This window comes from Lonchura striata, chromosome 5, assembly GCF_050655825.1.
Source record: "Lonchura striata isolate lonStrDom1 chromosome 5, ASM5065582v1, whole genome shotgun sequence".
Lineage (NCBI taxonomy): Eukaryota > Metazoa > Chordata > Aves > Passeriformes > Estrildidae > Lonchura > Lonchura striata.
This window is the reverse complement of record NC_140707.1, coordinates 72,181,927-72,202,762: the sequence shown is the minus strand read 5'-3', so window position 1 is coordinate 72,202,762 and position 20,836 is coordinate 72,181,927. Positions and strand designations below refer to the sequence as shown.

At 47.5% G+C, this 20,836-nt stretch overlaps 2 protein-coding genes across 3 annotated transcripts in view; both read right to left on the bottom strand.

Annotated features, from left to right (window-relative positions):
* Positions 1 to 4,820: 4,820 nt before the first annotated feature.
* Positions 4,821 to 9,167, bottom strand: VCPKMT (valosin containing protein lysine methyltransferase). 2 transcript variants are annotated; one of them, XM_077783757.2, is made up of 6 exons: positions 8,931 to 9,167; positions 8,520 to 8,630; positions 7,989 to 8,061; positions 6,958 to 7,077; positions 5,839 to 5,943; positions 4,821 to 5,223 (listed from the first exon to the last, which is right to left on the bottom strand). In XM_077783757.2, the coding sequence occupies exons 1-6, from the start codon at positions 9,140 to 9,142 to the stop codon at positions 5,209 to 5,211; spliced, it is 636 nt and encodes a 211-aa protein (XP_077639883.1). In that variant the 5' UTR covers positions 9,143 to 9,167; the 3' UTR covers positions 4,821 to 5,208. The 2 variants fall into 2 exon arrangements, with proteins under 2 accessions (XP_077639883.1, XP_021391712.2); XM_021536037.3 differs by lacking the exon at positions 4,821 to 5,223 and having other exon boundaries at positions 5,596 to 5,943; positions 8,931 to 9,157.
* A 2,540-nt stretch (positions 9,168 to 11,707) lies between these two features.
* Positions 11,708 to 20,836, bottom strand: part of SOS2 (SOS Ras/Rho guanine nucleotide exchange factor 2) — a 47,890-nt gene continuing 38,761 nt past the window's right edge. Inside the window, exons 15-23 of the mRNA XM_021536068.4 lie at positions 19,551 to 19,670; positions 19,130 to 19,292; positions 18,564 to 18,681; positions 18,302 to 18,474; positions 17,926 to 18,042; positions 15,384 to 15,645; positions 15,039 to 15,080; positions 14,080 to 14,189; positions 11,708 to 13,461 (exon numbers count right to left, since the gene is read on the bottom strand). Coding sequence (XP_021391743.3) covers positions 12,952 to 13,461; positions 14,080 to 14,189; positions 15,039 to 15,080; positions 15,384 to 15,645; positions 17,926 to 18,042; positions 18,302 to 18,474; positions 18,564 to 18,681; positions 19,130 to 19,292; positions 19,551 to 19,670 — 1,615 coding nt within the window. The 3' untranslated portion in view covers positions 11,708 to 12,951. The remainder of the gene's footprint in view (positions 13,462 to 14,079; positions 14,190 to 15,038; positions 15,081 to 15,383; positions 15,646 to 17,925; positions 18,043 to 18,301; positions 18,475 to 18,563; positions 18,682 to 19,129; positions 19,293 to 19,550; positions 19,671 to 20,836) is intronic.

Here is a 20,836-nt window from a genome sequence, read left to right as displayed (position 1 = left end):
AGAAAATGTTGTGGGAAGCAACATCCAAATCCATGGTGCTCTCCCTAAAATGAGCATCCTGAAATTGGAAACAAACACACCAAAATTGTACTCACCCAAAAATGGTGCACTCCCCAAAAAAGTGATGCCCTGCCCCAAAACCAGCCATGCTGGATTTAGCACCTGAACACGCTTGGCAGGGTGAAGCAGCAGCCTGGGGGGCAGCTCTTCCAGGTTATTTCTGTTTGGTTTTTTTTTTTTTTAAATTTAAGGCATCCTATGGGATCCTGCACTCAGCAGTGGTGGCTGGAGCTTGGGAATCCACAGGGAAGTGTGGACAACATTCCTTCACACAGCCCTGCCAACCCTCAGAGCCCACCAGGCCATCAGCTGGGCTGGGCAGGGGGAGCAAAACCCACAGAAACTATCCCAAACTTCATCCACAGCTTCAGAGCAGATTCCCAGAGCCTGCACTGGGAATGGCTCCGTGCACCACTCTGGGCATGGCAATGGTGCTGGATGAGGGCACGGATGTGCACGGAGAGGCAGGGAGCAGCCAGAGGGACATCCAGCACGGTGCTGCCACACGCCAGGGGCTGCGCTGGAGCAGGGATGGATGAGTCACAGGATTCGGGCTCAATGGGAAGCGCGGGCTCAGCAGGGACAGGGACGTGCCGGGATGGGGCCTCAAGGCTGCCAGCGCTGCATCACCCTGAGCAAACCCTCCTCCGGAGGGGAAAACGTGGCTTTTCCCCCTGCTTGCTCGCAGGGAGAGGAAGGAAATGGGTGAACTCATGGCAGCGTGCACAGAGAGGGCTCTGCCACGCGTCCTCCCCGTCCTGCTGGCAGCTGGACACGGGGCTGTCCTGCACTTCCACTGGCGCTGGCAGGGGACCAGGGACCACATCCCAGCCTGGCTGCTTCCCCAAGGCACCCCCACTTCCCTCCTGCCCTCTGCTGCCTTCTCGCTTCCACAGCCTTCCCTGTTTTACAGATTTCCTTATTTTGTAAACCCAAAAAAAGCAAACCCAGGAGCACAAGAGGATTAACAAACAGGCACACCAAAGCAGGAGCTCTGTTTCACCTCCTGATCCGAGTCACCCCAATAAGCCCTCGGCTGCTCCCACATTCCTCAGGGGAGCTGGTGAGGGCGGGAATGACTGGCACAGGATAATTACAGGGCTGAAGATGAAGGTGGTGCCTGGGCACGAGGTTCCACAGCTCTCAGGGATGGGAGAATCCTCCCGTGGCAATCCTGGGCTGGACCCAGACAACCATCCCACAGGGGAATTTGGAAAACGTCCTCCAAAAATGTTTCCACAGGCCAAAATAGTTTGACAGAATTTCAGCCACCGCTTTTTCTGCTCCTTGTCATCTTTCTTCCACTTCACACAGGGTGGGGGCTGGGAGAAGCTGATCCTCAGAAGAAGACACTAAACTTGGACCACCATCATCCTGGAGGTCCTGGTCACTCTCTGGGGCGTGGGCTCAGGGCTGGCTCAGCTCTGGCTGCCCACGGGTGCAGGAACAGGAGCTCCAGGGCCTCTGTGCTGCACAAACCTCATGGTTTGCATGGCCTCAGAAAAGACACTTTCTTTTTTCTGTTTCAGGATGTGAAAGGAGACCACAAGACTGTGGTCCCATGGCTTCCCCACCCCAGAATGACAGGACACTGCACCAGCAGCAAGCAGATCCAAGTGACACCATTTCAGGAGGGGAAGGCTGGGATCCCTCTCCCAGAGTCCCAGATGCCCTATGGGCACTCGTAGGGCAGTGCTGGGCCAAGGAGCCACATCCACAACACCACTGTCACCAAGGAATGTCCCCATCCCCCAGGTCAAAACACCCGGGGTTTGAAATCATCAAATTCCTGAATGGTTTAGGGTGGAAGGGATCTCAACGTTCATCTTGTTCCACTCCCTACCATGAGCAGGGATACCCCAGGTTGACCCAAGCCCTGCCCAACCTGGCCTTGGACACTTCCAGGGATCCAGGGGCAGCCACAGCTTCTCTGGGCACCCTGTGCCAGGGCCTCCCCACCCTCACAGCCAAAAATTCCTTCCTAATATCCAGTCTAACCCTGGCCTCCAGCAGTGGGAAGCCACTCCCCCTGGTCCAGGCCCTCCATGCACTGCCCACCTCCCAGGGCCCCATGAGGTGGGGGCAGGTGCAGCAGGGATGGGAGAGCCCCCAGTGTGACCTCCTGTCACCGAGCTCACAGGGTGAGAGTGACTGCCACCCTGCTGCTGTCATTGTGCTGTTTGCTCCTTGGCTGGGGCTCAGGAAGTGGCACAACAGCAGCAGCAGCCACACAATCCACCCAAGGTTTAACGGAGCGGTTTCCCCGTGGGCCGGGACCCCACTGCAGCTGGGGGGAGCAGGAGCAGATCCACAGGGCCAAAAGCCCTTTTCCTTAATGCTGCAGGCAAGAAGTGTCATTTTCTACAAGGAGAATCCGTTTGTGCAGGACTACATGCCACAGAAAATGATTACACAGCTGGGGAGAACTTTCCCAAGCAAAGCCACCAGCCCTGTGGGATGTGTGGGAGAAGGTCCTGGCCTCACACAGTCCCAGGGGCTCTGCAGCAGCACCAGGAATCACTCATGGATGGCCAGATCTGGACACCAGCACTCCTCCTGGCAGCTACCCTGCATCTCCTGCTTGTCCTACAAAAGGGAAAAATATCCCTGGAGCACCATGGCTCCTGCAGTTTGTGACTGATACCATGACAAGCAGTCAGTGACTGATGTGGCTGGTGCTGAGCTGGCATCACACGCTCTGCTCCCTCCCAGACGATCCAAGTGGAGCTGGAACAGCTCCACTGGCTGCCCCAGCCAGGAGTGAGCAGCCCAGCAGAGCCCCAGAGGCACCACGGGATGGTGGCACTGCCACTGCTGTCACCAGAGGGACAGGGCAGGGCAGAGCAGCCTCCAGGGCTGCGGGCTGAGGCAGCACAGGAGCACCACAGCTCTCCCAGGAAAATCACGCGTGACCTCCACACCGCAGCCCACACAGTTTCCCATGGCTCGGGCTGCTGTTGAAACCATGCCAGAAAATTATCCACAATTTAAGCATGACTTTAGGCAGACGCCTCAAACTCCCAAATGTCTCTGCCTGGGACACTAAACCAGCTCCCACAGCAGCAGCACAGGGAGGTTTCCCGCTCTCTTTTATGAGGACACAACCAAATCACAGCAAGGTGAGGCACAGAGAGGGGTACCCAGCTGGGACATGGTAGATTTGGTGCTGCTGGTTCCCACCACAGCCAGCCTGGAGGCAGAGCCCAGGGCGAGTTCTCTTACATGGAGAGCTGGCACAGATTTGGGCTGGCATGGCAGGAGGGACTGCCAGGGACAGGAATTCTTCAGAGCACCTGCTGTGCTCCAGAGGCCAGGCAGAGCCTGACTCTGTCACAGTCACACTTCTCCAAAGAGCCCGTGTTTAATGGAAGTGGCACCACAACACTCTCTCTCTCCAAGGAATCAGGACAAGTCCAACTGGGACACACAGGACAGGTGAGAGAACAGACAGGTTGGCAAGAGGCAGGATCACCACCTCCCTCGCATCCATTTTTCCATGAGGGCTCCACACCATTTCCTAGTTCAGAGCAGGCAGCTTCTCCAGACATGGTGCAGCTGAGCCCCAGCAGGATCTCAGCCCCTTTCCCAAAGCCCATTTTTCTCCCCAAAAAGCAGCTGTTTCACGTGGTGGCCCTGGGGACAGACGGCCCCACCCTGTGGCCCTGGTTAGCAGCAGTTTCCTCTCGCAGCTGCAGCAGCAGCTGGGTTTTACATCCCCCTCGCCGGGTGCAGCCGGTGACAGGAGGTGACGCAGGGGGTGACACGACCCAGCCCCTCCCACGAGGTCCCTGTCACTCAGGGACAGTCACAACCTGAGTGACACAGGCCCAAAGCTGAGGGCGCAGCAGAGGAAGAAAAAGCACAACTTCTTCCCTTTTTCTTCTTCTGAAGAGATCCGAGCCCTGTGCAAAAGGAAGTGCTGATACCACACGCCCTGTAGATAAACCACAGTTATTCCATCAGCTCCAAACCCTTGGGAAAAGCTGCTCCCCTCTGCATCACCCCCACCACCAAGCAGGGTGCTTGGTGACACGATCCCTTTGTGCTTTGGGACACCATCCCCACCACTGCTGGGATTTGGGGATCTTTTCCTCATTTTTCTGGAATAAGAGCTTCCACTTGGGAAGCCACGTTGGTGTAAACATTCCAGTAAATCCCTTCCTGCAGGCCACTGGGTAATTAAGGAGCTCTTTTCATAACAAGGTAACACACGTGTGGTTTGACAAATTAGGTTCTCACGTTTGCTAATCATCGTTGCTGCGCTCGGCAAGCCAGGACAGTGTTTCAGGATGTGGGAAGTTTGCAAGGAATTCTCTTACTGGAGATAAAGGGAGCCTGAACTCGGGGCAAGTGCAGAAAACTCCTGGGAGCCTGCAAACAAAGCTCTTCCCAATCCACCAGCTTCTTAGAGAAAACTCAGCCACAGGAACTCGTGCCTCTGTCACAGACCCAACTTCCACAGCTGCTTCCTGCACAGAAAAGTGAGAATTCCTGCAAAATTCCTCCTCTAAGTCACCACTGAGCTCCAAGAGGCAGAAACACTGACAGCCGCAAGGAACCTGCTCACCAGAATAACCTGAAGGTGTCAAACTTTGCACCGGAAAAGCACAGGTGAAAACAGAAGGCAGAACGATTTTGCACAGGCACGTTTTATCTGTGCAGAAACCACCACCACGTTCCAGCCCCAGCTCCTGGAACGAGCCTCCCAGGTGCTCTGGGAATGACACAGGAAGCACAGGATGAATGAACAACCCACCATCTGGAACTCAGCTCCCGTGCCAAAGTTTTATTGCCCGGCCGGTCGAGGCACTCCCGGGGTTTCCCCTCCCGGCGGTTTCAGCGGTGCCCTCGGAGGGGCTCGGCGAGCGCTCGGCCGCCCGGCAGCGGCACGGCTCCCGCCCCGCGCTGCTCGGGGCGCTCCGGCTCCATTCCCCGGCTGCATTCCCCGGCTGCATTCCCCGCCTCCCCGGGCGCAGGCACGGCCAGCCCACAGCCGTGCTGCCGGAAGAGCTGTCACACACCTCGGCTGCCCAGAAGCTGTTCGCTACACAGGAGTCACAACCACAGCGCAGACTGTCCCTCTGTGGTGTTATCCCATCCCCGCTTCTCCAGAGCTCTGCCAGGGGACAGATCCTGCGCTCAAAGATCTCACGATGGGGAATTCTGTCAAGAGATTTTCACAAAGATGACAGATTTTTAAGCGGCCTGGTTTTGTTCAAGAGCTGAGCCTGCACCTTGTGTCATCACAGTATGCAAAGTATTTTCTTCACGCTTAGTCAATTAACCCCAAAATGACCAAAGCAATCCCGGCAGCTGCTGAGTATCACATCTAGAGCCTGGTTTTGGGGAGAGGGTGGCACAGCAGAGCCCACGGTGCCAAAAGCAGCACCAGGCATTTTATTTTTATTACTTTGGTGCTTCTAAACTCCAGTTTGGAGATCCCACCCCACCAGTGCATGGAAGCAGAAGTGTGAAGCTCAAAGGTAGAGCTGAAGAGGAAGGCTGGCACCTGGAGCACCAGGTTTGGGGACAAAGCAGCTCCTTTGTACAGCAGGGCTGTGGTTCCACAGGGTCCCAAATTTCACAGTCAGTCTGGAGCTCCACCTCTGGAGTCCTCACGCTGTGCCAAGGGAACAGCAGCTTTGGGAGTTCCTGGCAGCAGTTGCTGTGCTTCTGCTATCAGTGGAAGGTGTCCCTGCCCATGGCACGGGGTGGAATGAGAGGAGCTTTAAGGTCCCTTCCCAAGAACCCAAAGCCTCCTGGATTCCGTGGACTTACCGCCCGCTTCCTGTGGATGCTGATGATGTGGATGTCCTCGCTCCGATACTCCTCGTCGTGCCTATCCAGGGGAATTTTTTCCAGCTCGAAGTCCTTCTGAAGCAGCTGTTCCACAAAGAACAGTTCCACAACCATTCCAGACACTCCCCCCAGGCAGAATTTCACCCTCACTGAAACTGAGTGTGGTGGGTTCAGTGCTGGCCAATCACCAGTGCACTCACGAGGACCCTGGACCCTAGGAACCAGGACTAACTCCTGCACTCCAGAAAATACTCCAGAAAAACCTATTTAATCTTGTGGTAAAACACTCCTGGAGGGATTTAAAAGATGAGTGGATGTGGCACTTGGGGAGATGGCTTAGTGGTGGCCTTGGCAGTGCTTGGAGATGGCTGAACTTGATGATCTCAAGAGGACTTTTCCAATCTAAATGATTCTGTGAATCCATTATTTTGCTTCAATCCCTAAAATGTTAAGCCAAACCACAGCACCTGCCTGTCTGCCGACCCTCTCAACTGAAAGGGAGAGGAGAGAAAAAAACAGCCTAAAATCCCCCAGCATCAGCTCTGGGCCGTGCTCAGATTGCCTGGGCTGAACCTGGCAAGGAAGGAAATACCTCACAAAAAAACATAGAAATCAGCCAGAAACACCAACCCCTGCTGAGTTTATTGTGGGAGCAGCATCTCAGCAGAGCTGAGCACACTGCCAGGGCCCCACAAGAGTGTGAGGCACTAATTATCAAACAGGTGCTTTGATCAATACCTACCAATCCCCTGGAATTCTCACACTTTCCCTTTTTATTTTGCAATATTACAGTTATTACATATAATCCTGCACAAGAGCTGCTTCTCAGCAGTCACCACAGCTGCAGAGTTAAATCTGCACTGACCATCATCCCCTCACAGCTGTTCCCTGTGTTGCTTTTCCTCACCTGCACACAAGATACAGCTGGCACATTCAATTAAAACACTTACTAATGAGCTCTCATTAGAGAGAAAGGATTTTTTCAGAAGCACCTCTATCACTTAGGAGAGAATTCTGAGTTCCTAAGCAAAACTTTCTATTTTCCCCTCTGCTTTCAATGGAACAACCTAAAAGAAAATATACTTAAAACCCACTTACTTCAAAGTATTTTCTCTCAATTTCAGGGTTTTTTCCCATAGTCCTCTGTTCGTAGCAGCACAGGACACAAGTGTCAGGGCCCGTCAGGTCCTTCAGGGTCTTCAGCAGCGGCTCCAAAGACTACCCAAAAACAGTTAAACATTTCCCACGTGGATTTCAAGTTCATTTCACTCTAGCTATAGTCTTCACCCAAGAGAGAACCTCCCAGGGAGTTATTTTTAGTGCTTTAACTGGGACAAGAACATGGGGGAAAAGCTGGGAAGCAGAGGAGAAAAGGGGATTCACAGGATTAGAATCTCCCAGACTGACCAAGAAAACAGAACTTGGAATCCAAGCCAGAAACATCCCACACTGCTGAGTGGGCACTTCCTCCAGGCACACAACAATGAGTATTCCTCAGTGTGTTTCAAAAGTGAGAGTTTTCTCAATTATTCCTGGAGGATGGCTCAGATCCAGACCACAATGGAGGGAAATGGGACCAACAGGCAGGGACTCAATGCCAGGGGCTGGTAAAGCCATTGGAAGGACACTGGGACAAGGGGTTTGTCAGGTTATTTCCCTTTTCCTGCAGCTTCCCTCAGCTCCCTGTGCACATCCTACAGAGCTTCAGCTGAGGACACGAGGCAGACTACAACAACCACTCAGCTGTGGCAGGATTTCCCCTCTTGCCTTCTAAAGGAAAGTGTGAGGAGAATCCAAACACAGATATGGCACTCTTAAATTTCATTTACCAATAATTTCAAACAGTTCACATTTTGCTTCACCATTCCCAATGTTAAAAAAAAGGGCAGGGGGAAGGCACAAACATTCAAGTTGGGATTTTTAACATGAAAGTAGAGTCTGGTTCTATGTCAAATGGCCTTACATCTATTAAAAATGCCTTTTCCAGTTTTGTTCTACATACTCCTATAAACCACGTGGACCATGACACGAGCACAGTATTTATCTGGACACTTCTCATACTCAACACACTGATCCCATCCCCTTCCCAAGAAACTTTTCTGCAGGGGTTTAGCAAAGTCCTCATTTACCTCCTCATAGTAAATGCAATCAGCCATGAGTATATAATCGGGGGGAGGCTGAAATTCTGTTACATCTTCACCCCTAAAAAGAACAAACAAGGAATAAAACAACAAAAAGTGGAAACAAGTTTTCTTAATAACACATACTAAAGGACTGAGCATAAAGTTAACTACTGTGTTCACATATTAGCTTTTACTCGCACAGCAGTGTTTTGAAGTTATTTAGCAATTCAAGAAGTCTGTGCAGAATCGCAGAATGGTGAGGGTGGGAAGGGAACTTAAATCCCATCTCATTCCTGCCCTTGCCATGGGCAGGGATACATTCCACTATCCCGGCTGCTCCAAGCCCTGTCCAAGCTGGTCTTGGGCTCTTCCAGGAGCAGCCACAGCTTCTGTGGGAACCCTGTGCCAGGGCCTGCCCACCCTCCCGGCCAGGAATTCCCAATTCCCAACATCCCATCTAAACCGCCTCTTTTTCAATCTGCACCCCGAATCCCCGTTAAAGGCGAACAGAGACATTAAATAAAGGCTCATACAAACCATTTCAGTACCTTGGCTCGGACGGACCCTGTGACCAGGTGCTTGTTATTCTCAATATTAACCATCAGCAGCTCCTGCAGCTCCTGCAGGTCCGTGACTGTCACGTTCGCCCTGTAACACACACAAACACACACACACACACACACAGGCAGGCAGGGGTTCGTCAGGTTATTTCCCTTTTCCTGCAGCTTCCCTCAGCTCCCTGTGCACATCCTACAGAGCTTCAGCTGAGGACACGAGGCAGACTACAACAACCACTCAGCTGTGGCAGGATTTCTCCTCTTGCCTTCTAAAGGAAAGCATGAGGAGAATCCAAACACAGATACGACACTCTTAAATTTCACAGCCTAGAAAACACGGTTTAAAGGAATCGGAAAGGTCTGAGGGAGAAAACAGAGAGACTCCGCTCACCCCAGCGTGGCTGCCATGATGCCGACAGCGCCGGTGCCCGCGCCCAGCTCCAGGACGCGGCGGCGGGCGAGGGGGCAGGCGCCGGTCTCCAGGAACTTGGCGAGCACCAGCGCGGCGTCCCACACCACGCAGCCCACGCCGCCGGCCGCCCGCTGCTCCAGCCGCAGCGCCGGCCCGGCGCGCCGCTCCAGCGCCCGCACGAAGCCCGCCATGGCCGCGGCGCTGAGGCGGCGCCGCCCCGCCCCGCCCCGGCGGGAAATGGCGGGCGGGCCGTGAGGGGACGGGCGGCGCCGGGCCGAGCGGGCTTCTCCGGGCGGAGTCCTTGTGTGTAGTGGATGGGATCCGCGCCATTTCCACTTGTTACGTGTAGTAAATATAATCCGCGCCATTCCTTGTGTGAAATATGGAATATTGGATACTTGTTAAATCATGCCCGTTGTATTAGTTCCCCCTCCCCTTTGCAGGCGAGACTGGGTGTATATTGGAAACTGATTTAAAAATAAAAGGATTGGCTCGGCCAGAAGATGGGCCATGGCTGGGCTCCGGGTGTTGACCATGGGGACTCCAGATTGTTATAAATGAGAATTTATTCAGCCAGATTAAAAATAAAAAATAATTTTATTAGCGGTCAAATTCTATCTCGCCAGCCACAAGGAAAGAACATGGGGACTCCAGGTGTTGACCATGAGGACTCCAGGTGCTGACCATCAGAACTCCAGGTGTTCACCATTGGGACTCCAGGTGTTGACCATGGGGACTCCAGGTGCTGACCATCAGAACTCCAGGTGTTCACCATTGGGACTCCAGGTGTTCACCATGGGGACTCCAGGTGTTGATCATTGATGCTGATCATCCCATAAACGACCCAAGATGGATCTCATGGAAATCCTCAGACAGATCCATGTGAATGCAGCCGTCCCGTAAATCTCATCAGGTATTCACCTACTCCAGACATTGAATTATTTCTCCTCATCACCAAAAAAGAAAATCTTATTAACCTATGGACTCTGAATGGAAGAAAAGACTGATTGCTGAAATCTTGGCCTCAGGTAGAATTTTCCCTATAAAATTCACTTGTGCCAGGCTGGAGGTGTGTGGGCATAGGAGAAAACCTCTGCTGAGGTGACTCCTTGTGGCACACCCAGGGCCGACCCCAGGCTCGGCTCTGTTCTTTCCGTGTGGCTGGCGAGATAGAATTTGACCGCTAATAAAATTATTTTTATTTTTAATCTGGCCGAATAAATTCTCATTTATAACACAGTGATAGAAATGGTTATGATTTGTGCCTCTGAAATGTTGTTAGATTAAATATGGTTCACTATATAAAATGCTTAGTTTAATGTAAAAACACACGCCGATGCTGCAGCCAGCCACACCCCCATATTGGGGTTACGCCTAAGCCAAAAAATGTCTTATTTACAATCTAATACATGTGGTTTGCCTGGAGATGGGCTGTTCCAGGAACTGATACTGGGACCTGGAAGCTGAACCTCCCGGTAAGGACTCAGATCGAAATCTCTGGAGACCTCCAGGCTGATCCATCTGAAAGCCACAGTTCTGTGACTTCATCAGCAAGATCGTCCACACCTGGACTTGCATGGACTCAGCCTAGAGAAGAGAACTTTATGAATATTGGGAACTCTGAATGGAAAGAATAGGCGGATGGCTGAAATCCTCGCCCCGCGTGGAAAATTTCCTATAAGAACCACAGAATCCAAAAAAATAGTGTGGGTGTCTAGAGGAACCTCTGCTGAGAGGTGTCCTGTTGGTCACTCACCCAGCGCCGAACACGGGCTTGGCACTGCCTTTTTCCTTGTGGCTGGCGAGATAGATTTTAATAATAAATAAAATTATTTTTATTTCATTTTTAATGTGGCTGGACAAATTTTTATTTATAACACCAGTATGATATATGTGATATTGAGTATTTGTTGGAGTATATGCGTTTGTATTAGGAATCCCCCACACCCTCGCAGGCAAAACCTGGTGTATGTTGAAACACAATTTACGTAAAAGGCCACATGTCTAGAGAGATACAGGGACCCCAGGTGTTGATCATCACGTAAACGACCCGAGATGGGTACAGATCCATGGCAGAGAATTTTTTCCTCTTCAACAAACACACAAAAATCTGAAACAATATCATTCCTTGTTTAGCAATAGCTGCTGGTGGGGACTTCAAAAGTTACTGCAAATAATCTAAGAAAGAATTCCACTTTTCCAAGTTATCCTCAATATCTGCATTCCCAGTCCGTGTATCTCAAATTTGGGACATCTTGAGCCTTTTTTTAGTAAAATGAAGCAGCTCTCCTATAGAAAGTTCTGCCCCTTGCTTGAATGGAGTCCAACCATCTCTTCTTCCGCATGGAAGGAGCACGGAGGGAGCAGGCAGCAAAAAAAGACTGTTCAAAGAGACAGATAGAAAAATACATCTTCCCAGGAGAAAACTGGGGGGATCTTGGTATGATCCTGTACAGGGCCAGCAGTGGGACTCCTGATGGATCCCTTCCAACTCAGGGGATTTCTAATTAACATCACTCTTCAGTCATATCTTCTTTCCAAAAAGGAGAATTTTCCAACTGGAATTCCCAAGACAATGGGAGTAGCTTAGGCAGACTGATGAGAAGTGGAGTGTGATTTGGAAGCCTGGGATGGGCCCAACTCCAGGCAGAAGGAAAGCCAAAGTGAGACCAGCAGCATGGAAAATTGGGCCATTTTGTATTGTCAAAAATGCAATTCCCAACCTTGTCCTTGCAAGGAACACGCACTGCTCAAGCTCTTAAAAATTAAGACTGGGGTGATTTATTAATCTTGTTAAGAACTCTGATACAAAGCACAGTAAAAGGCCACAAACCAGTAAATAAAATGTGGCTCGTGAAGGCCACTTTATAAATGCTGCTACAGAACTACCAGTAAAACAGACTCACTCTCACTCCAGTTCAAACACGCAAACTGGCAAAGAAAAGTTCCATTCTCTTATCAGTTTTAAAAGTTTAATAAAGCTTTAAGTGTTTGCTGGTTTAAATGCTACCGATTTCCAAAGTGGATTCACCAGTTAAGTGTAGATCTAAAGGGAGTTATTAGGTCTGGAAGGCAGGACTGTTCCCAAGCCACAGGAAACGCTGCTGGCTGGATCCAATCCCAGGAGTAGCAGACTGTGTTATAGGCCTCAAAGTCAACTTCAATTTATACATGTCATTAGCATATCTGTAAATATACAATATAAACAATTGTACAGGCGCATAGCTTTGTTCTCTACAACAGCAGACAAACTCTTTAGCTTAAGACACCTCTGCCCATCAAAACAAAAAAGGCACATCTGAACAGGATGCACGTGAAGTACTCGGGATCCTCCCCGATACCCAAGACGGGTACTCCTCCTTCATCCTTTCTCCAAGGAACCAAGACCAAACAAATATTTTGGTATTTAGATTTCAACCTATTTTTTTTCTTTGTCTTCAGCAGCAAATCAATGGCAATTAAGACATGGCATGAGAATACTCCAGAACAGGAGTTGTCATTGAGGAACCTCAAGGCAAGTGGTCAGAGTTTCTAACTTGTGACACTGTATCCTCGTGTTGTTTGATCATCCCATTGCTGGGTTTCCTTAATTAAAAAAAAGGCCACTAGTGCTCAGAGGCACTATTCCACAGACGCACCTTTTTTTTTGGCTCAGTGCAATTAAGTGATGTCAGTTTAAATTCACTTAGTGTAGCTTACAGTGCAAAAGGTCTATTTTGTGTCCTGGCAGAACGGTCGGCACTGAGGATGTGAACCAAGGCAATGCTGCTGCTCACCTGAGGGTAATGCTGTCCAACCACACAGGTTGGAATGCGTGTATTCTGAATTTTTTCCAATTTAAACCTTTTTTTTTTTTTTTTTGATCAGCAGCACTTTAAGAGCATAATTTGTGAAAATACTAAAATACACTGCCTTTTTTTTTTTTTTTAAATAAATAAAAAAAAAAAAAAGAGGAACTTTACAAACAGTATTCCAGTGTCAATGACTACTATGGCTAAGGTCATTGAGGAGTTTCTGCATTTTCTAGCAAAGACAGTCTGTGCAAAGGAGGGTGGGAGAGCTCCCTTTTGTAAGTCTTTGGTGGCAGTTTTGGTAGCTGGGGGCTGGAGTTGTGCCGGGGCGGCACGGGGGGCACGGGCGGCTGCGCCAGGTTGTTGTGGCTGGCGCTGAGGACGCAGCAGCGGCGCAGCACCCGGGGAGAGGGGGTGCTGGGAGGGGTGCCCGGAGAGCTGGGGCCGGAGCCGGGCTCCCGCAGCCACTCGGGGTCCCGGGGGAAGCGTCCCAGCGGCGGCGGCTGCAGGCTCAGGGGGCAGTTGATGAAGTGCTCGGGCGGGCGGAGCGGCACCGGGGGCGGGGTGTCGGGGACGGGGTCCCGGGGGGGCGGAGGAGGAGGGCTGTGCAGGGGCTGCTCCAGGGCGCCGCTGTAAGCAGGAACGCGGGGCTGGATCTTTGGAGGCGGCGGCTGCCGAGGGGGGATTGCTGGAGGATCGTCATCCGACTTGGAATTTCCCTGCGGTGCCGTGGAGGAAAAAAGAGGTATAAGGAATGGAGAGCATGGAATCCCAGAATGATTTGGGATGGAAGGGAATTTAAATCCCATCCCATTCCTCCCCATGCCATGGACAGGGACACATTCCAATATCCCAGGCTGCTCCAAGCCCTGTCCAAACTGGCCTTGGGGACTTCCAGGGGCAGCCACAGCTTCTCCAGGCACGCTGTCCCAAGGCCTCCCCACCCTCCCACTCAGGAATTCCCAACATCCCATCTAAACCTACTCTCCTTCAGTTTAAAGCTATTTCCTTTGTCCAGATGTTTGGATAAAGAGCAATTCATTCAGATGAGGAATTCTCCTGACCTCTGCTAGTGGTGCTGTCAGAAGCACGGCAGCTGTAGCCTTGATGGGAATGTGAACACTATGTTCCTGAAATTCCTAGCAGAGTGTGGACAATAGGAATCCAAAACTTAAAAACAGCAAACTGGAGCTCTGCATCTCCAAGTCTCTTAGACTGACAGAGCCCTGTTTGGATGAATGGTTGAACTTGACAATCTTCCAGGTCTTTTCCAAGAGAAATTATTCTAGATATTCCCTAATTAATCACCAAAGTTGTTCAATCCAGGACAGCAATACCTTAGCATTGGAGGCATCCTGATCCATCTTTTTCCGTGGAGGAAGTGGAGGAGGGTTCTGAGGCTCATCACTCAGTTTAGGGAAGCTCCCCCAGGAGCTGAAGAAAGTCTCTGGAGAGGGAAAAGCAGATCCTTTACTCCTTGTGCAGTATCTGAGGAACATACTCTGGAATAACGAGCCAAACTGAAAGCAACTCAAGTAAGACCTTTGTTCTTCACAACAACATGAACCAGTAACCTCAGCAGCACAAAATCATTTAATTCACTGCTTTAATCAGATCTAGGCCTCACAAAGTGTTCTCCTATATCCAGTATGACAAAAAGGCATCAGCAGTCAGCAGGCAATGCTGAGGGACTGGAAAATAAATCCAGGGAACTCCAAGTGACTTCTTACAGAGGGAAAAAAATTCCTCAGATTAAGAAACAACACTACCCCGACTTGTATTGGTGATTTCTGCCACACCTTTGCTTTTCCTCTTAGGAGTGCACTGAGCTCTGTGTCTACATCAGGCCTGTGCTCTCCAGCTGGAAATTAAATTAATAATATTTTTTAAAATGTGTGTGGAATAAATAAAAAACAGCTGAAAACACAGGTGAATGCAGGATATCCCTCACAGGTGTGGTACAAAATGTGTCTCTTCCTTCCCAGCAACAGAGCAGTTATTTTCACTATGTGGAATTAGGAAATTATCAAGTTGCTTTATTTGTAGCTTTAGTCAAACAAAACAATTATCAAGGACATTCAGGATCATGTGAGAGCCTGGAGATAAAATCCCAACCCAAACTAAGCCAGCAGTTTAAGTTTTAGGCTTTACATTCTTTACTAGACATCTGATCTAAAAGGAGCCCTTCTGAACACAGCCCACATTCTCATCCCAGATTTCAGATTTTAATCCCCACTGAGCTCTCCTGAACCCAGGCAAGGCAGAGTTAAATAATTCACAGAGTTCCAACACTCACTCGATGGAGGCAAGTTCACAGGAGCGAAGATGCTGTTGTTACCTGGGAAATAAAAAAATCCATTACACCATTTCCACACAGAACCACTGCACCGCAGCACATAACAAATGCTTGAATAACCTGAGGGATCAGAAAAACCCCCAAGTTTATCTCCTACAAACGTGAATGAAAATTTCCTGTGTAAAACACTCCTGAACTGGAGAATTTAACTCACGCTGGGAATTAATTTAATTACTTCAAATGCTGCAATTTATTTTTTTAAACCCTGGCACACACCCCCAATACATCTGGGAAGCCCGAGGGACAGCACCAACGATTATTAAACCACACCAAGCTCTCATTTACCATAAGAACTGTTGAGATCAATGTCCAGGAAGACGCTGAACTCCGAGGATGCTGACACAGGTGGAGTTGAGGGGGTGTTGGGGGAGGTTGGTGCCGATGCTGTGGCCTCCTGCTCGGCCTCGGTGATCCTGCTGAAGCTGATCTTGCTGGGCTCCTTCTCCAGGGGCAGGGGGTGGCTCCGCAGCGTGCCCGAGGTGGAGCCGTGCCTGCCCGTGTTGGGCCTGATCCCGGGGGATTTCAGGGGATACGTTGTTTTCCTGGGCTGGAAACAGGGGAGCTGTTAGTGCTGCAGCGTTCCACACTGCAATGTTCCACACTGCAGCGTTCCCAACAATGCAACTCCCCCAACAATGCAACGTTCCCAACTCTGCAACGTTCCACAGCGCAACGTTCCCAACTCTGCAATGTTCCACGCTGCAGCATTCCCAACAATGCAACTTTCCCAACAATGCGATGTTCCCAACTCTGCAACATTCCACAGTGCAATGTTCCACACTGCAGCGTTCCCAACAATGCAACATTCCCAACAGTGCAATGTTCCCAACACTGCAAAATTCCCAACACTGCAACATTCCAAACACTGCAGCATTCCAAACTCTGCAACATTCCCAACAATGCAATGCTCCCAACAATGCAACGTTCCCAAAACTGCAATATTCCCAACTCTGCAACGTTCTACACTGCAATGTTCCACACTGCAGCATTTCCAATAATGCAACATTCCCAACAATGCAATGTTCCACACTGCAGTGTTCCCAACACTGCAACATTCCTAACAATGCAACGTTCCCAACACTGCAACATTCCAAACACTGCAATGTTCCACAGTGCAGCGTTCCCAACAATGCAACATTCCCAACAATGTGATGTTCTCAACACTGCAACATCCCCAACAATGCAACATTCCCAAAAATGTGATGTTCCCAATACTGCAACATTCCCAACAATGGAACGTTCCCAACTCTGTGATGTTCCAAACGCTGCAATGTTCCCAATGCTGCAATGTTTCAAATACTGCAGCATTCCCAACACTGCAATGTTCCCAACACTGCTGCCATACTGCCACATTCCATACTGCAGCATTCCCAACACTGCTGCCATTCCCCACTGCAGCATTCCCAAGGCTCTGTGAGGTATTTTTTGAGGTATTTCTCTAAGAGCAGCACAGGGGTACAACTGATGGGAGGTGCAGCGTTATTTGCACACCAGGAATTTGCTGGGAGGCTGTGGATGCAGCTGAAGAAATCTTTTTTTTCCCCACAAGTATGAGGAATGAAGAGTCCAGGTTCTGCTGCCAACCAGGACAAAACACTGGGAAAATCAGCCTTGGGAAATAGAAATTTGCTTCAAGTAGCCCTCAGAGCTGCAGCAGAGCCCCAGAGCAACACCACAGAAACAGCAAAACCACAGAGGGCCCCTGCACACTTCCAGGATCAAGGACACACTTGGAAACATGTTGTGCCTGTCCTCCAGTTTATCCAGGACAAAATTCCTACATCCAGGTCACTGTGTGGACAAACCCAGCCTGGTCAGGCTTGGGTGTAATCCAGCACAGATCAAAGCTGAGCCTTGCAAAGTGAATTATGTCCCCATCCTTAAGTGGTGTCCAGCACATTACAGCACCCACAACTGGATTTTCCTGAAATCCCAGTAAGTTTCTCTCTTTGGAATTCATGAGCTGTAAAGAATTCCTGCCCAGCTGACTGGACTCCTATTTTTAGAAAAGATTTTAATAAAATTACTGTAAGAAGCATTTTTGGAACAGCAATTTCTGGTGTTTTCTTGCCACGTTTGTAACATCATCTTACTCATTCCTCTAACAAGAGATGGCAAAAATGATTTATAGCTCTCCCAAAAAATTAGACATGGCTCCAGCTCCTCAGGCAATTACAACATATAAAAAACAAGTGCTCCAAATTGTGATTTTCCTGCTTAAAAAAGAACTCCGAGTTCCAGGAGCTGGGGTTTTTTTAAACCCAAAATTGCTACTCCTTTAAATGGAACTGTATTTTCTTCAGCAAAAAGGGTTGCACCTGGTAAAGTCTGCAGTTTTTGCAATAATATCAAATATTTAGACAAAACAAAAACAGAAATTATCTTAAAGAAGACTGAACATATTACGTATAAAAGGAGTACTTTAATTAGTATTAAAATAAGACTTATTGGTATTGTGAAATGAAAAATATTACTCAATATTATCATATGACTGTATGGTAAGAAATACAAACATAACGGCAATATTTCAGGTTTTGGGGGAAAAAGTCAGTTTTAAACTCAAACAAAGGTAATATATTTTAGTAGTGACAAACATCAGGAGTAGAAGTATTTTTAGCTCAGGATAAGAAATTCCGAAGAAAATATATCTTATTTTATATAGCTTAATAGCTTATTGAGGTAACCATGTATTATTTTCATAGTGGTCAGTGAATTTTAGCAGTTTAATTTTAATTAAATAATGCAGGAATTGGACCTGATGATCCCTGTGGTTCCCTTCCAATTCAGGGCATTCTCTGATCCTATGAAATTTCAGGAAAAAACTCACAAATCGAGGTGGTTGCTTGCAGTTCCGAGGTTCAATCTCTAAGGACTTGTTGAACAGATAATCTGTAAACTCTTTTTCTGGTATCTTCCCCATGGGATTGAGATTTTCAAAGAATTTCTGAATGAAACGAGTAGTGAGAATATTTAGAATAAGCACACAGACAAAATTGTAATGAAATACTCGCAATTCAGTGATTCAAAATGTCATTTTTCACCACTTGTGGCTGCTCCTTTGTGTGGTTCTTTGTTGTCTACCACCCACTGCTCCCCCCTCTTTTGATAATCACTGTTCATGCAAAATTAGGTCCAGTGTGAGAAGATTATTTGGCATTTTTCCCCCTCTCCAATCCCCACAGAGATATTTCATGGCTGCTTACCCGGATTTCTGGCTCAACCCGTAAGCAGTAGGGCTGGTTTTGATACTGCTGAATTTCTCCTGTAATTTCAGCCACTTTTCTCCTCTTGCTGAAGTTAATTAATTCTTTCCCTTGTCTTTTAAGGAAGTCAGGATTCCCTTCTTCTGTCTTCAAGATATTTGTTAGGTATATTCCTGATTAAAAAAAATGCAGTTTTTAACCATACATCTGCAGCAAACTCAGCTTCAGAGTGACACCACACAAAAAATTGGATGTCACTTACCAAAAAAAGGCACACAGGGAGGGTTGATTGACTTGAGCTTAGCTAAATACTTCTTAAAATGATCTTGGCTTAATTCTACTGCTTCATCCAAAACTCTCTTTTTCCTTTCCTGGAGTGCCTGAATTGTCAAAATAAAAAAGAAATAGGGATGGAAAATTTCTCAACAGCATGGTTAGCAACTACAAGGCAATTCCCTGGCTCTCTGAGCAAAATTTGGCAATTGAAATGAAGGTTTCAAAGAACTTCTTGTGGCAATGGTTTGCTCTGAATTATAGCCCCCAACAATTCAGTCATGTGGATCCTGAAATTACTGAAAACAGATTGTAATTTTAACTTTAAACTTATAAAATTTGGTCTTTAATAAAAATTAAACATTTGATTTCAACTTCAAGGCCTTGTGCTGCTTTTCAGAGCCCTACAAAACCCAAACCATTTTATTCACATTCTTCTTTTTTTCTGTTTTGCTCCAGGGAGGCTTTTCTGCCAACAATGGATTTCACTCCAGAACCGTGTGGGATCCAGGTCTGGATTCTGATTTAATTTCCTTTTCCACGCCCTAAACTCACCTCAAATGTGTGGTCCAGCCTGTACACTGAGACAGAGTTCACAGCACTGACAATCTCCAGAACACCATTGAAATTATTGAGGTCTTGGAAAACCTGCAGGATTTCTATGATCCTGCTCAGCACAGCCACTCGCTCCTCAAAGTTCTCCGTTTCCACGATGCACCTGATCAAAAAATGGGATTTGAGAAACACTGAGAAATAAAACCTGACACTTTCTGAGTTATTAAATCAAAATTTTCCACGAAAACCCATCCAGCATGAAGATTTTGGCTCTCTCTCCAGAATCTCAAGTATGAATTGACGTCATCACATCTAACATATGTTCGAGTTGGAAAGTCAAGGGGGGATTTGGCAGAAATAAAGCAGCAAACCCCACGAATATCCAGGGTAAAAGTGGTTTGTGCCACTGCACTGCACTCACTTTTCAAACCACAGAGTGAGATTTGTAGTGTGACGGATCATTTTTAGGAGATTTGGGGAGTTGATTTCCTTATCTTCCTTCGTCCACACACTGCCAACGAGTTCAGAAGGCTGCACAGCCCTGGCAATGAGAAAACAGGAGGCAAAATGCTCAGTATCAATGAAAACTCTAATTTCTGTCTTTGCATTAAAATATTGTTTCTCCCCTCAGTCACGACCTGGTATTTCACAAATCCAATGCCACCTAATCTACTACAAAACACAACTTTTTGATGAGTGCTTGAATGCAGAAGGAAATACGTTTTTATCTTAATTGAAATCGGATAATTTTGAAGAAGAATTTTCAGATAAGGAAATTACAAAGGAATGAGTTTAATTTTCTGAAAGGGCAAGGAAACAACTTCAAAATAGTTAAAAATTGAAAACAGTAAGGTGAAGCACTTGCAGCAACCAGTTGGTTTCAAAACCTCCTGTCACTGAAGCAGGAAGAGGATTTTATAATTTGAATTTTGTAAGACTCCTGAATTATCCCCCCTGCATTTCTGTTATCAGAAGTCAGATATAGAGATAAAACCTTTTTTCCACTACTTTGCATATTTTGACATAGAGCACACAGCAAAGAAACCTCTTCCTGTAAATTCTGAAGTCACAGGGTATTTTTGACTGATGGTGTAAATGAGGAGCTTTTTTTTTTGTGAAATAAAGATGGGAAAAGGTGTGGGAGTGTTGGAACCCTGGATGCTGAGAATTTTAGACTTTTTGTGTTGAAAGATACTGACCCTCAAACAAACATTGCATTTAACCTGAATCTGTAGAGAAAGCTTCCACAACTATACAATAGCACTAAGATTATGGGTGTATAGTTTAAATAGAAGTGTGTAATATCACAAAGCAGAAAACTTAAAGAGTTTAAAGTTTTAAAAGATAATATATATAAAACAAGATAGAAGTTTTAAAGCAGTAGCTAGTTCTTCTTCACCTTCTTCTTCATGATTTTAAGTAATATTGTATAATTATAACATATAGAAAAATCTGCATTGCAAAATACATATAGTTAGTTGTTAAGTTAAAAGTAATTTCAGTGTCATTTCTTCATTAAACAGTTTACCCTTAAAAAATCTTGCAGAAAGAGCTAAACAAAGCCATTTTTTAGTGAAGCACTACAAAACTCAGGACTTGTAACACTATAATATAAATAAAAAAAATAAAAATTTAAATCCAAACACAAAACTACCATCTCAAGCACTTTTAATCCCAAACCTAACAAAAGAAAAAAAAAGAAAAAAA

Excerpts from the sequence above, each read along its gene's own strand:
- VCPKMT (XM_021536037.3), bottom strand. The coding sequence starts at position 9,142 with ATGGCGGGCTTCGTGCGGGCGCTGGAGCGGCGCGCCGGGCCGGCGCTG. Across the intron at positions 8,062-8,519 it reads CGAGCCAAGGTACTGAAATG|GGGTGAAGATGTAACAGAAT; the intron begins GTTTGTATGAGC and ends TGTTCTTTTTAG. Across the intron at positions 5,944-6,957 it reads TTGAGAGAAAATACTTTGAA|CTGCTTCAGAAGGACTTCGA; the intron begins GTAAGTGGGTTT and ends TTTGTGGAACAG.